We start from the raw sequence: 14515 nt of genomic DNA, 5'->3' as shown, positions 1-14515 counted from the left end.
GTCCCATGCTTACAAAGCCCAGTTTTAACTACAGTATGTTATATTACCTCCACCTGACAATGAGATTTATGGCTTATTTTAAATTTTGTAATTATTTGGGTTAATGAATGTTGACCTGGAGGGAAAAATCCCTTTATGCTGGCCATCTATAGGAATAGCTAAACATGCATGTTTCTGCCAAAAGTCAGGATGCCATCCTAATTACTTTAATCAAATAATTAGCCTTTAGGTTTTATGTGCAGCTTTTCTAGTGGGATACATTGCTATGAAAGTTTTGCCTCTGCCCCTCCGGCAATCCCACTCTTCTTCCTATAAGCTTTTTAATTAAGAAGCTGAGCAGTGTGGTTGAATCACCAATGCAGGTCTGAAACCTCCCCGAGTGTTAACATGAAAAATTTGCATCAGTTCACCAAGAGGGAAAGGAGGTCTTTGCCCCCTACAGTGGAAATCACATTTTCTGGGTATGTCACATTTTCTGAATTAGGTCCTTTTATATATACTATCCCGTTAGTATATTTTAATTCTCACAACAGCCCTTCAAAACATAAACTGTCGGGCTTCCCTGGTGGCGCAGTGGTTGAGAGTCCGCCTGCCGATGCAGGGGACACGGGTTTGTATCCCGATCCGGGAAGATCCCACATGCCGCGGAGCGGCTGGGCCCGTGAGCCATGGCCGCTGAGCCTGCGCGTCTGGAGCCTGTGCTCCGCAACACGAGAGGCCACAACAGTGAAAGGTCCGTATACCGCAAAAAAAAAATAAATAAATAAAAAATAAACTGTCATTTCCTTTTACAAGATGAGGAAACAGTAGCTCAACAGAGTGGCAGTAGTTCGCAAGTGGCCCAAGGTCACAATAGTTGGGGTAGAGTAAGCAGTTGGACCAAGGTGGGGCTGATTACAAAGTACAGGTTCTTTCTACTACTCTAATGTAAACACGATAAAATTACAGCAAAATTATGTAAAAACATTGGGGGAAAACTCAACCACAATTCTATTTGGTAAAATAATTAAAATCAAAATCATAGAGCTAGAAAGGATTTTAGTGATGATCTAACCCAACTTTCTTATTTTATAGACAGGGAAACCGATGCAGAGGTATGGTGATCATCTGAGGCCACATAGCTAGTAGAGTTAGAGCTGTGATTCAGATCCAGACCAAGCCCAGTGGCTTTCCCACTAGAATGCATTGCCAGTCCCAGAGCTGCCTAACTTCAGACTTAGTCAGAGTACCATGAATATTAGTGATATTGACAAGATACAGCCAACGTTCTGGAGTGTAAGCATTTTGCTAAACACCCTCCTACCTTACCACTGCCAGCTTGTAAAATTCATCCAGGCATCTGCTGTTGCTTACCTGTAATTTGTTTTGTGATCCCTTGAGGAGCTGCACGTCCTGAGTGCAAATCAGCAGCCTAATCGGGTATAAGGTAGAGCCCTGAGTTTCATACTAGACTTTGCCTTCCATTTCCCTCCTATAGAGCTGGTAACACTCCACTTTTAAGAAGCCATTAATTAGTACTAGACTAAAAGTACAACTACTTTAAGCATTACTTGTCTTACCCACAGGAACACAGACTCAAGCCAAGTTTATCCTGCTGATTGGAATAATGGAGTGGCCGTCTGTGGACTTATCTCAGGCTGGAGTGCACATTGGGATTGACCCTCACAGTCATCCACATAGTGCCTATTCCTGGCTTTTGAGAAAGCCCAGGGCAATGGAATACAATTCCAAATACTTTAGAAAGACTGTGAAATAACTTACGAGAAAGTAGACACATTAATATTACTTATCATTTTAAAAAATTTTCTGAACACCTGGCATAGTACTGGGCTCACAGTAGGTACTCAATATTGAATGAATCATTGCTCCAAAACCTTAAATTCTATATAATTACTCAGAAATGATAAAGGAAAGCAGGGAGTTAATGAACCTATAAGTCATTTGTCTGCCTTTATCTTTTAGCCAATGTGAGGGTGTTACTGGAGGGCCTACCATCACCAAGTCATATAAATAACAGCCAATTAAATAACTGAGGACATACTGTATACTAGGCACCATGCTATGTGCTCTTAGCTAGAGATTAAAGCTAACCCTCAATAAAGCTCAAATATATGGGCAAATAATTGCAACACAGTAAGTTATATAATAATAGAAACATGAACTAGGTAGAGTGATAGTAAAAAAGGAACAGGTGACCAGATTTATTTGAAGACTTATGGCTAGTGGGAGGAAATGCCTGAGAAAGGTTTTGATTGGCAAGTAGGAACCTATAACAACAGGAAAGATGGAAGGTATTATTCAGAGTGGTTGGACAACCTAACCCCACTCTTTTGAACAACTCAATAGAAGAAGATAATAGCTCTCACTGATGGAGTGTGCCAAGAACTGTAGCGAGTATTTTAACATCTATTATCTCACATCTTACACCCGTCATGGAGACAGGGATCACTTTCATCATTTTCCAGAAGAGGAAGGGGTGACTTTCCCATGGCCATATGGCTAATAAGATGGAACTGGAAGATAAGCGATGTTGTAGTTTAGTGGTTTTCAGAAAGTGTTCCGTAGATTCACGAGTTTTGCAATTGGACACAGGTTAGGTGAGGGGATAAGCCTGTTCTCCAGGCCCACGAGCCTGCTTCAACCAGTGCTGCTGCACTCTGGTTTATTACATAATTGACGTGCATTTAAGACTTTATCTGAATGAAGGTATTACTGCTTAAAAAGAGAAAACAACAACAAAAAACTGCTATAATTGAGCATATCAGTTTCTTGAGGCTATACTCTGCAATTCAACTTGGTAGATAACTGGAAAATTGACTGTACTCAGCACAGCCTAAAATACTCACATCAAAGGAACAAAAACATTCAGACCGCATTTATTTCCATTCTGAGCCAGCAGATACCTGCTGCATTTGAAGGCCAAGGCATGAGTGTGGTTCAGAGATGGGTTAGACCTAAATGCTGAATGCCAACAGTGACAGCACTTCCTTGCAAAGGCATAGGCAGCTGGAGGTTTTCTGGCATTGTTTATGTCAAGCCAGCCCACAATGTCATATCCGTATCTCTGCTGCAAACCTTGTGTCAAAGGCCTCGGCCACCATTATTGCCTCAGCAAGTCCCCCACTGACAGCAAAGATAGATCTCCTGCTTCCAGGTGCTACCACAGATAAAGTGGCTCTAACAACTAGTGGAGTCATTTGGGATGCACTTTTAATTGGATCAATTTCCTCTCAATTATGCAATCTTTAGAAATCGGATGCAATTTCATAATCAGAACATGGGGCTTTCTCCAGATGAAAAGCACGAGACAGACCAGTTCAACATCATTTTAATTAGCTCCTTTCCTATCCTTTGGCAGCTACCACAAGAGAGGCCAAAAAAGCAACACCACCACCAAAAAAAACAATTTTGAGTAGCTCGGCTTAGCAGATTTTGTGTCTGTGAAAGCAAGGTAATAGTTTTTTGGCTTGCCATCAGCCCTGCACCCAGGGTACAAGATATGTTGCTTGGTAAACACCAAAGCCTGAGGAACCTTGTCACAAAGTCCCTCACCCACTTCTGGGCTTCCTAAAAGCACACGTTTCTTCCTTTGTTGAACTGTAATTATAAGGATAAAGCAGATGGTGGAGGCTGAGTTTAGAACAGGGTGTTGGTGACTATAGACCTTGGGGGCTGATTCTGTACACGTGTATGTGGAAGTAAGTTTTGGATTATCTTTACATAATAGTGCTTTTTGCTGAATCTTGACCTAGGTAGATTCGTACTACTCTCAAAGAATGCGGTGTCAGACATGGAAGCAAAGCAGCAAGGTACAACTTATCCCTCCCCTCACCTCCCAAATTCCACATTTAATTAAAAGACATGAATACCAGAGATGAAAAGACAATTATCAATTAGTTAATGCTTGATAGAGAGATGGAAATAAATCCCCAAACCAAATATTGTGCACTGACTTGAGGAAAACACAGAATAAGGACCAAACAGTTTTGCTTTAGCAATGAAAATGAGATGTGTCCGCCTCCCCACTTTGTTGGCCCTGGCCCGTGTTGTACAATTCCACAGACAGCTCCTAGCACAGGTCAGTGGAGAGAGGTAATAGGAAAAATGATGCGCTCTAGAGACTATTCAAGAATGTTTGCTGACTATATTAGCATTTATTTTTGTTTATTTGCAACTTCCTATGCTTTGGCATAATTCCAATCCACATGCTCCTTTAAGAGGCAAGCGATTTCCAGGCTAAAGCCTTCGACACCAACGAGGGTCAATCCATTCTCTGTCACACCTGCAATTACAGACCAATCCAAGATGGCACAAAACCCCCAGAGCCAAGAGGTACTGCTTCCCAAAGGGACTGTATAGCTCCCATGGTGGCACTAAATGAATGGTCTTTCACACTGGTAAAGGTGGTCAGACCTGAGACGTCATGCCACAGGAATATGATGTCTGAAGTGTCACTGAAAGGGAGAGTAGATCCCACTAAATGCATGCACACTAAATGCAGGAGAGCTGAAGAGGAAGTGTCACAGATGGAGCATGTTGTAATAGGAAGGAAATAATGGACCAGAGTTATCAAAGCCAGAAGAGAGGAAAATCAACAAGGGTTCAATACACGGGAAAATTTCAAATACAGGGGAAAGAGGCTCTCCGCTGAAGCCTTAGAAGTGCCTAAGTTCTAATGAAACATCAGCTAACCTCATATCATGTGTCCTATTTGGGGTAATGCATCTGTTAAAACTCTAAACCTAGGCGAGGAGATAATGCAAATGAAAAACACTAGAAGACAGAGCTTCTAAACTTCTAGGACTAGCCAGCCGAAATCAGGACACAGGCCAAGTCTACACTATAGTACCACCAACAACCAAGGAACAGGGAAGGGAAGCTGCTTGGGGAGCAGAAGAAACTGCTATTTCCCAGCCCCTAAGGGGTAGAATATCTTCTCAGATGGTAGCTGTAAACCTTGATGCAATGATCCCAACAGTCCAAGACCAGCAGCTGCCCCTTAGGTGTGAGGGCGATGCCCACTGGACAGGTGAGCCCCTCTCGAATAAGGACGCTATAGCCCCCACCCTTAGGAAAGTGGAGAATTTCTTTGCGACTACTGTCAGCCACGATGAGATCACCACGGGCATCCACACACATGCCAGCAATGCAGCGGAAATCCTCGTTCTCCGAGAAGAAGTGGCTAATCTGGCGGCCCAGCTGCCCGTCGGGGCCCACAGAGCCAATGGAGAAGCCGCCCTCCAGGTGGTGCTCATTCTGCCGACTCTCCAGATTGAGGCCCAAGCCCTGGGTGAAGTAGACAGTGCCTTCAGCGTCACAGGTGACAAACTTGGGCCGCACAGCACTGCAGAGGCAGCTGTACTTCACCACCCCTGCTCCTCGGTCAACAGTGAAGCACCAGAGCTTTCCACCTTCCACATCAGTTACCACAAACTGGCCAGATGGAAGGGCTGTGATGCCCCAGGGTTTGCTCAGCTGGCTCCTGTGACAGGCCACGCAGTGGCCATCCGAGGTGTATACCTTGAGGGAGTTGTCATAGCTGTCAGTCACACCAATCAGCCCATGGCAGTTCATGGCAACTGAGAGAGGAGTGAGATTGGGCAAGTCAGCCCCAAGGAAGCTCAGAACAAAGCTATCGATGCCACTGGGGCTGCGGCGGATCTCCTTCAAAAAGCCTTTGCGGGTAAAGACTTGTATACGGTAGTTGCCACGGTCAGCAACCAGCACTTCGCCTTGACTGGTCACGTAGAGACTGACTGGGAGGTTGAACATGCCTGGAGTGCTGCCTTTGGCCCCCATCTTCTTGAGAAAGAGGCACTGCTGGATGCTGGCGGCTGTGTCAGAGCCCCGCTGCTTAGCAGGCGAGGCCCTAGGGCTAGCGGCCACTTCCTCAGGGCTCATGTCCATCTCTCTAAATGGAACAGAGGAAGAGGCAGCAGAGGCTGCAGCCTCCATGGCCCAGGAGTCTTCCATGTTGACTGTCCGGGGCTTCCTAGCCGCCTGCCCGATTTGGAGGGGGCCAACGTGGCCAACCTTGAGGAGCTCCACGTCCTGCAGGGTGAGCTCCCGGGGCAGGCTGGCAGTGAGCGCCGGCTCCTCCTCGTCGGCTGTCTCTTCCAGTAGTGCTACGTCTGCCTGCTTGATCTTGGCCAAGAAGTAGTCACAGCGAGACACGGCCTGCACCTCGGCGACGTTGAGCAGGTAACTCTGCTCCTCTACCACCTGGCTGTTAGACTTCTCAACCTCGGCCAACGAGCCCGTGAAGAACTTCCGGGAGCGAGCCAGCTCCTCCTGGACCCTGCGCTCTTCGTGCCCGTACTCCTGGAGGACTGCTTTATACCTCGCCTGAAGGTCCTTGGAGACTCCTTCCAAGGCTACCTTCCGGCGCTGCAGCTCCCCCATAAGCTCCCGCAGACGGGCCAACTTCTCTCCAAAGTCCCGACGCCGCTCCTCAGCTGCTTCTTTGACAGGGAGTGTACAGTGGCCAGGAGGCTGGTGGTCCGCCTCCCGGCAGGGCTCACACAGCACCACGCTGCAGCTTCGGCAGAACTGCCGGGGCAGCCGCCGCCCGCACGACCGGCACATGAGCAGCCCCACGGCCTCACTGAGCCCAGCCGTGTCAATGATCTTCAGCACCGTCAGGTTGTCCGTCAGCTGGGTCAGGCTGGTTATGCGGGTAATCTTGCTGCAAAAGGGACAGCGGACACCATTGATGCTACTGGCCAGTAGCTTCTCCAGGCACTGGCGGCAGATGGTATGGCCACAGTGCAGGAGCTTGGGCCGCAGCTGCTCCTCTGTGAAGGACTCCATGCAGATGGGGCATTCCAGCACTTCCCGCAGGGCATCCAGGTTCAGGTGAGAAGCTGCTGCCGCAGCCATTGCTCTTGCCTTGAAGGGGCCTGCTAGCACAGCCCGGGACCGAACAGCTTGGTGTTCATGCTCCAGAGGGTTGGATCCTGCTAAAGAGAAAAGGAAGCCATTATTCCACTGCCTCTACGAGGTAAATCACTCAGGAAACATTTAGAGAATGGCTGCCATCACTCAGTTCAGTCACTGACTGGTTTGGAAAGGTAAACTGGGGAATGATTATAAGAAGTCTTCAGAGCCAAAATGAGACCTCAGAACTTTCATTCTGATGAACACAGAGAAACAATGCATGTTTTGGAGCCGGGAACTAATATGATCAAAGCTTGAATGCAGTGGGGGAAAAGGCAGAGAAACTAGTTTGGAAGATACTGCAAAACTGCCTGGCAAAAGTTACAGGGAGCCTGAACTAGGGAGCAGGTGGTGGAAATGGAAAGAAGATGCATTTGAGCAATATTCCATAAGTACGATCACTAAGATTTGTTAGCTGAGTGGATTGGGGTGGGGAAGTGGTAGAGCTAAGACAGCCAAAGACTCAAGCCCGGATGATTTGAGAAATGGTAGTCCCTTATCAGGGACTTAGTTTTGGCCTGAAATACCCCCTCCTACAAGCAGTACATGCCATGAATTCTCCCACCCTCCTCGATCCGCATATGCTCATGAAGTAGAACCACAGAGATCTCAGTGCTGTCTCTGCAGCCTTATGTCAATGTCAATTTATACCCAAAATAAGAATGAATAGATCTAGCAAGGTGAGGCACAAGGATAAATTCAGCCCTTCTTAAATGCAAATCCTACAGCTGCACCTGTGCAGTCTTGTGATCTGCAGATGGTCAACCATCGAGAAGAAGGAGGAGGAAGACCAGTTAGCTTGGTTTTCAGGGCAATGCAGCAAGCTGAGAAAAGCTTTGCAAATGTCATTAATTCTTTCTCCACCCATAGAGAAGAAGGGGAGTCAGCGCAGAGATACGTGTTACAAATTTCCCCATATTTAGCTTTGTTATCACAGTCTGACAGATATTCAGGAGCAGACATGCACAATCTGTCTAAAGTCAATCCAACCTCCCTGAAATCCCACTTTCCTTCTACTGGAAAGGAAAGAGTATACATCTAGTGCTTACTATGTGCTAGATAGCATGCTAGATGCTCCATATACTTAATCTCATTTAATACTCATAATAACCCTATGATGTAAGTACTATTTTCATTACCCTATTTTACAGATGAGGAAGCTAAGGCTCAGAAAAACTGGCTCAAGGTCACGTGGTGCAGACATGGTAGAACCATGCAGTACAGATATCTTTAACTTTATTTAACCCAACATTACTTCAGGCTTTTTTCTTTCCCGTCATACAACACTTACCGTACTCTGAGAAATGCTGCCTAACAGCATAGAATTGTCTCCACAATTAAGAAAGAATCATGAGATTTAGCTGCTCTAGAGTGGGTTAGATTGCTTTATTAGCTGAGTGACCCACTCCCACACACCAGCCTGGCAACCTCTTACGATTCAAATCCATGCCTCAACAAAATAACACATTACCCCATACCATGAACCTAAAAGGTCTCATGGGACTATCCCATGTGACTAAGCTGTGAACGCTGAATGCTTAAATGTCATGGGTCTGGCTGCAATCTTATAGAAACACTGATAGAAACCTCAGCTCAGAACCCATGCAGACCTCCTCAATTCCAAACCAATAGCTTCAGTTCTCTCTTCCATCATCTGGGACAACAGACTGAGGGCAACATTTGGTATCTGGATCCAGAGCATGTTACTTTGCAGTGCACAGGGACATCTGTTCTTCTCAGAACTGGCACTGCAGATTAGCTAATTAAACAAGTCTGCCAACTTGTAAAAATACCAGCAAATTCTTTCTCCAGTTTTCTGGAATATCATACCACCTCCTTCCATTTAAAAGCTTCCTGCCTCCCTGTTTAAGCCGTCCACTTTAAAAAATGAATTTACTATGCCCGCGTCCACTCCCCAAAATATCTCATCTGTATGCAGCTTCACTAGGCTCTCTGAGGCAAAAGAGAATGTCAAGGATCCCTTTCCTAAAGCTGCCATGCTTTGCCAGGAAACATGAGGTCCCATCACTAAAGCGTCAGGTGTGGAGATAGCTGCGTATCAGTCTAGGCTCCCGCTGAAAGTGGTGTTCCCAGGTTGTAGAAATGGGAGATATGGTTCAGGCCTTTTCTAGGTCTGAGGCTATGTGACCGGCAGAGACAGCCCCTCTCTTCCAGAAGGATACAGCTGGTCATTATTGTTAGCACCGAGAAGCATTCAGGTGGAAGGTCAATTTGAATTCAGTTTCCCTTGAGAAGACGTATGTGTGAAAGGAATTGTCTTATCATCCCAAGTCTTTAAGTTAGCTGCCCATTTTCTGCCATTTATAAAATCTAACACCAATCAGAATGAACCCCCAACATGTTATTTACAATTTTGGCTGCCTTCCTGATACTTTGAACATATTTCCTGTGCACTTTGTACTGTCAACTCTTGACCCCCCACCTCAGCTTACTGCCCCCCCCCCACCAATTTCTTTGATCTCATGATTAGTACTGCACACCCCATACTGATACTAGCCCAGCTCTGGTTCAGCTTCGCATCAGAATCTACCCCTTAAGCTGTGTTTGCACCAGCTGCCCTAAGACTCAGGAAAACTCTATAGTCATACCCTAGCCTGATCTAGCTGCTTCTGGCACCACCAGGCTTTCCCCAGTCTATGACATAAATAACAAGGGTAGCAGAACAAAAACAAAAACCTGTGAACCTTGAAGTCAGACAGAACTGGGATCAAATCAGCATGTCATTTACAAGTTGTGGGACAGGAAGCAAGTTATTTAATCTCACTAAACCTGTTTTCTTACTTTATAGAAGATAACTAACTTTATAGTTACTGTGATGATAATTTCTTACTTTATAAAACGGTTAGTGTGATAATAATCCATATAAAGTGCTTAGTCTGGAAACTGGTAGGTATGCAATGAAAAACTGCTATTTATCATAACTTTAGTAACAATCAGGAACAGTATTAACATTATAACAACTAGTACTAGTATTAACAAAGCATTTAGTTTACAAACTGCATTTGAAAGGATGAAGAATCTTTCCTCTTATGGCATATAAAGGCACATAAAGATTCATAACCTGTCAGCTTTGAAGGAATTTGATTGAGGACACTAGATATCCATGTTAGAAACTGGCAAATGAATTCACAACTTCTCTTGTTCAGAAAATACCAAGAGGGGCATAAAAGGAATTATGCAATAAAATATAGATTTTAGTAATAGCAGGAGTAGCAGCCGTGGTGGCGCTGGCGACCACCCAGCCAGTGAGAAGGAATGAACAGGCACTTTTCAAAAGGCAGACAGCACCCAAGCTATCAGATAGTACACTTCAAAAATTAAAATTCTGAACCTTCCCTGGAGATCGTTTTATCTATTCTCAAAATCAAAGGATTAGAGATGACCTAAGGTTTCAAATTACCATCCAGTGGTGGAATCCCCACCATGGGATAGTTCTCTAGATGTCTCTATTCCCTAAACCTGTTCACCCCTTGGGGGGCTTAAGCTATGAGCAAAACTGCAGGACTTTAAGAAATTAAACAACAAATCTTTACTGAGCACCTACTGTGAGTCCAGCCCCATGAAAACACTGGAGATATAATTTTGAGCAAAAACAGACAGGAACAGAGTTCACATAAAAACTAGAAAACATGTGAAACAGCACCTACATTTCCTTTCACAAGACATAAAGGTCCATCCTACTTCTTATACAGTCCCCTGGTTTGACTGGGTTTTTCACAAGGCTTATCACATTTCCTTTCATGACAGCTTTCTAAACTTTGTTTATTCCTCCAGCATTTGAATGGAATGCGAAGCAAGTGCATAACCATCTCCCTGCCACCAATGCTCTCTCCAGGAGTGGCTAGCAGGGCTGATTTTAAGAAAGTCAGTGAGGTCCTCATCTGACACTCACCCAGTTCTGTGTGTGGGAGAGGATTCTTAATGTTACATTACTCAGGGCATTTAAGGTACCCGCCAACAGCTAAGATAAACTCCGCAAGTAGGGGATCATTGGGAAACGCAGGCATGACCCCAAAGCTGTACCACTGTGGGACACACAAAACAACCCAGAAGGGCATGTTTGCAGCGAAAAAAAATCTTTAGCTACAACTCTAAATCAATAAGTTTGCTGGAAAAAAAAAAAAAACAAATAACACTTGTCTGTCCTCTGTCTTCCTCCAAAACTGCAGGACCTAGAAAGGATCCCCTGAATCTTCCACAAACATGTGCAATGCTGCCAATGAGACTCAAAGAATATAGGACAAGGGGAATATCAGCAGTCTTCTCGGGGGACTTCCAACTGATCTCGACCCACCCTACTCTCAGTTCGTTTCTCTGCATACAGCATATGCACATTTAACCATGAGCTTTTGATTAAAGGATCAAGAAGCAGATCCTGGGAAAAGTACAAGAGGGGATGGGAATTTGGGGGAGGCCAGTGGGGGCTGCTTAGGTTCAAGGAAATTAGGCAAAGCAATACTCAGTCCCCTTCCAGCCTCACCATCCTCTCATAATTGCTACCTCTCATAAAACTGCCATTTACTGAATGTCAGGCACTTTTTACACATTACCTCTTATTCTCATAATAACTACGTGAAGTATGTTTTATTCCTCTTTATAAATAAGGAAACTAGGCTCAAAGAAAAGCAACCTGTCCAAGGTTTCAAAGCTGCTAAGTAGTAGAAGTGAGATTCAAATCCAGGTGTGTCAACTCCCAGCCATAAAACCACAGCCACGCAAAAGATGTATTATAGTTTCCTAGTTGATTAGGCTACCATTAGCTCTAGGCACTCTGCCTGAGAGGCTGGTAAAGGTACCTAGGAATGGATTTTTAATCTGATTGTTCCACTAGAAGAACCTAATGGAGGTAGTGTCAAAGAGGCAGCACATCCGTGTGCAGGGACGATGAACCACTTCAAGGGCCTTGTAAAGTTTTGACCACCAAGCACTCTCCAGACATGAGTGTATGGGCTCTTAAGTATTGAAAAAGCCTTTCTACTAAAACTAGTATAATGTAACTTATGAGTCAGACAGATCTGGGCTCACATCCCTGCTTTGCAACTTGCTATGGAGACTTGGGTAAATCATTTAACCTATTTTCTCATCTGTAAAATGTAGAATAGCACCTAGATTATTAGCGGGATCATTGGCAGGATTAACTGAGATAATGCACACAATAAGCACTCAATAAATGGTAGCTATTCGTGTTTTCAATAGATTGAAGCTGATAAGGGCAAGTACTTGTCCAAGATCTCCTAGTAAATTAGCAGCAGAAGAAAGGTTTTGAACTTTAAGTCTCTGATTCCCAGGCTGACTCCATTTCCATTACATATCTTCCTTAGGGCTGTGTGTGGATTTTCCAGCTAGGTCTCCGGCCTTCTGATGCAGTCCTACTATGTTTCTGAGCTGGTTTCAGCAATGCTATAGCTAGTCCTGGAGTTGACAGAGCAAATGCTGTCATTCTGTTCCAAGGGAAAGAAGCCCATAGGAGATCATTCAGAACAGGAGTTACTTTCCAGAGTATGGATGCCTTCAGCCTTGGTCCCTGCTGTGAAGTGTTTTTTCAAGCCAATGGCCTCCATACTTCACCCTCTAGTCTCCTGCACCTTATCCTGTCTGCTAACCTCAAGATCCTCTCCTTATCTACCCACAGGTCCTGGTCTAAGAGCAAATCAAGAACAAAGTCCAGGGCTACTCCCTACCTAATCAGATGGATTTATTCCCTTTACAGTTCAATTTGATACTCAGCGATACTCACTGGGTCATCCTTTCATTAGAGGGGAATGAGCTGAGATAGACAGTAAGACCAGGCAGGCCCCAGCAAAGAAGCAGCAAGGGAAGAGAGAATACAGGATTACAGAGATCTGAATATGAAGCTACCTTTGCCATCTCTAGCTGTGGAACCTTAGACAAGTCACTGCCTAAGCCTTCGTCTCCTTATGTGTAAAACTGGATATTGTAGCACCTACTTAGTAGGGCTGTTATGAAAACGAGTAAGAAAGTAGATATGAAAATGAAATATTACTAAACGTTGAGCATTTACTATGCACCAGACACGAAGCACTCTGATGTACTGCACTGAGTCGTCACAATAATCTGTGATGTAGGTCCTGTTATTAACCCCATTTTACAGATGAAGAGCGAGGCACAGGAAGGTTAAGTAACTCATTCAAGACAGAGCCGAGATCGGAATCCAGGATATATCTGACTCGGCGCAGAGTTCAACTTCGGCACTACTGACATGGACCCGATACTTCTTTGTTGTGAGGACCGTTCCGTGTGCTGTAGGGTGTTTCACAGCGTCCCTGGTGTCACCTATGAGAGGCCAGTAGTCCTCCCCCCACCCCAACTATAACAGCCAAAAATGGCTCCAGACATTGCCAGATGTCCCCTGGGGGACAAAACCACTGCCAGTTAGGAACCATTTCTTTAGAACTTGGCCCAGGACTAAATGCTCAATGCATCTGAGATCCCCTTTTCTTGTTTCTCTCCCAGTTCAAACACCTCATGTGGGATTAATCCAATCTACTTATATCACTGATAAGGAAAATAAGACGTGAGATCATGTTCCACTCATCCCCTGGAAGTCTCACACACTGTCACCACAGCTTGAAGGGACCGGCAAAGGGGGGCTGGGACAGATGACCTTGAAGAGTCTCCTGCTTTATGATTCCACTGACCACTCTCTTCCCCCCCCCCACGAAGCCTACCACTTTCAGCAGGTCTGGGGTTCAGAGTGGAGTCAGTGGGCATACCACGGCTGCCTCATGGTAAGAGATCTCTGGCTAATAATTGAGGGAGGTTCTGCCCCTCACAGGCAGTCAGGCTCCTTCAGGAGTCCTGAGCTCAAAGACTTACGACTTTCTTGCTGGACCCCTGAACTCCGCTCAACTTCATACGCTCATATACAGTTTCATACATTACTTCTAGGTCTTTGGGTCCCCAGAACTCCCTTTGCTTCCCATGCAGAGACTTCAGGAAAATTCCTTTAGCGGCCCTAGACACCCATCCACGACTCTATTCAGTCTCTTAATTCTACAGTCCAATCAGTACCTCTCCACCCCACCGTTCAACCCTTCCTAAATCCCATTCCCAACTCTTCCACAATACAGAATTCCAGCCTTTTGAGCTCTACCCTGCCAGCCTCACCAGTTGCTCACTCATGTGCCCTGAATCCCTCTGACACAGATCCTTTAATCTCTGTTTCCAAACCTCTGCAGCCTTCAGCCCTGCATCACAGTTTAACACCCCAGTCCCACACCTCAGATGTGTGCAGTCCCTCAAGCTGAGCCTCCACCCCCTGCGCGCCATCAGGAATCCCGCCCCGCCCTCAAGCCCTGCTCCTTCCTCTTTTGCCCACCCGTGTCTTCTGTCGCTTCAAACCTTAGCCAGGTCTCTTCTTTCTGCCGACCAGATACTGCTTCCCACTGATTCCCGCACGAACTCAGCCCCTCATTCTTCCCCAGATTCCACTCGGGAAAACGCTTCCTCCTCAGCCATGATGATAGCCCCGGACCCTGCTCCCTCTGACCTCAGATCTCGCCCCCCGCCCCAAAGCCCAGAGCCCCCAGACTCCCTC

The 14515-nt window shown here is 45.6% G+C and overlaps 2 protein-coding genes across 3 annotated transcripts in view; one reads left to right on the top strand and one right to left on the bottom strand.

Moving 5' to 3' along the window:
- ASTN2 (astrotactin 2) overlaps positions 1-14515 on the top strand; it is a 614159-nt gene that overhangs the window by 392895 nt on the left and 206749 nt on the right. The gene's annotated exons all lie outside the window — the stretch shown is intronic.
- TRIM32 (tripartite motif containing 32) overlaps positions 2861-14515 on the bottom strand; it is an 11758-nt gene continuing 103 nt past the window's right edge. The window contains exon 2 of one of the 2 annotated variants that reach the window (XM_024762621.1): positions 2861-6959. In XM_024762621.1, coding sequence (XP_024618389.1) covers positions 4918-6879 — 1962 coding nt within the window. In that variant the 5' untranslated portion in view covers positions 6880-6959 and the 3' untranslated portion in view covers positions 2861-4917. The remainder of the gene's footprint in view (positions 6960-14515) is intronic. The other variant, XM_024762622.1, reaches the window with a different exon arrangement.

Source organism: Neophocaena asiaeorientalis, unplaced genomic scaffold (assembly GCF_003031525.2).
Source record: "Neophocaena asiaeorientalis asiaeorientalis breed wild unplaced genomic scaffold, Neophocaena_asiaeorientalis_V1.1 scaffold78, whole genome shotgun sequence".
Lineage (NCBI taxonomy): Eukaryota > Metazoa > Chordata > Mammalia > Artiodactyla > Phocoenidae > Neophocaena > Neophocaena asiaeorientalis.
Note: the sequence above shows the minus strand (reverse complement) of the source record. Positions and strands in the feature narration are given on the sequence as shown.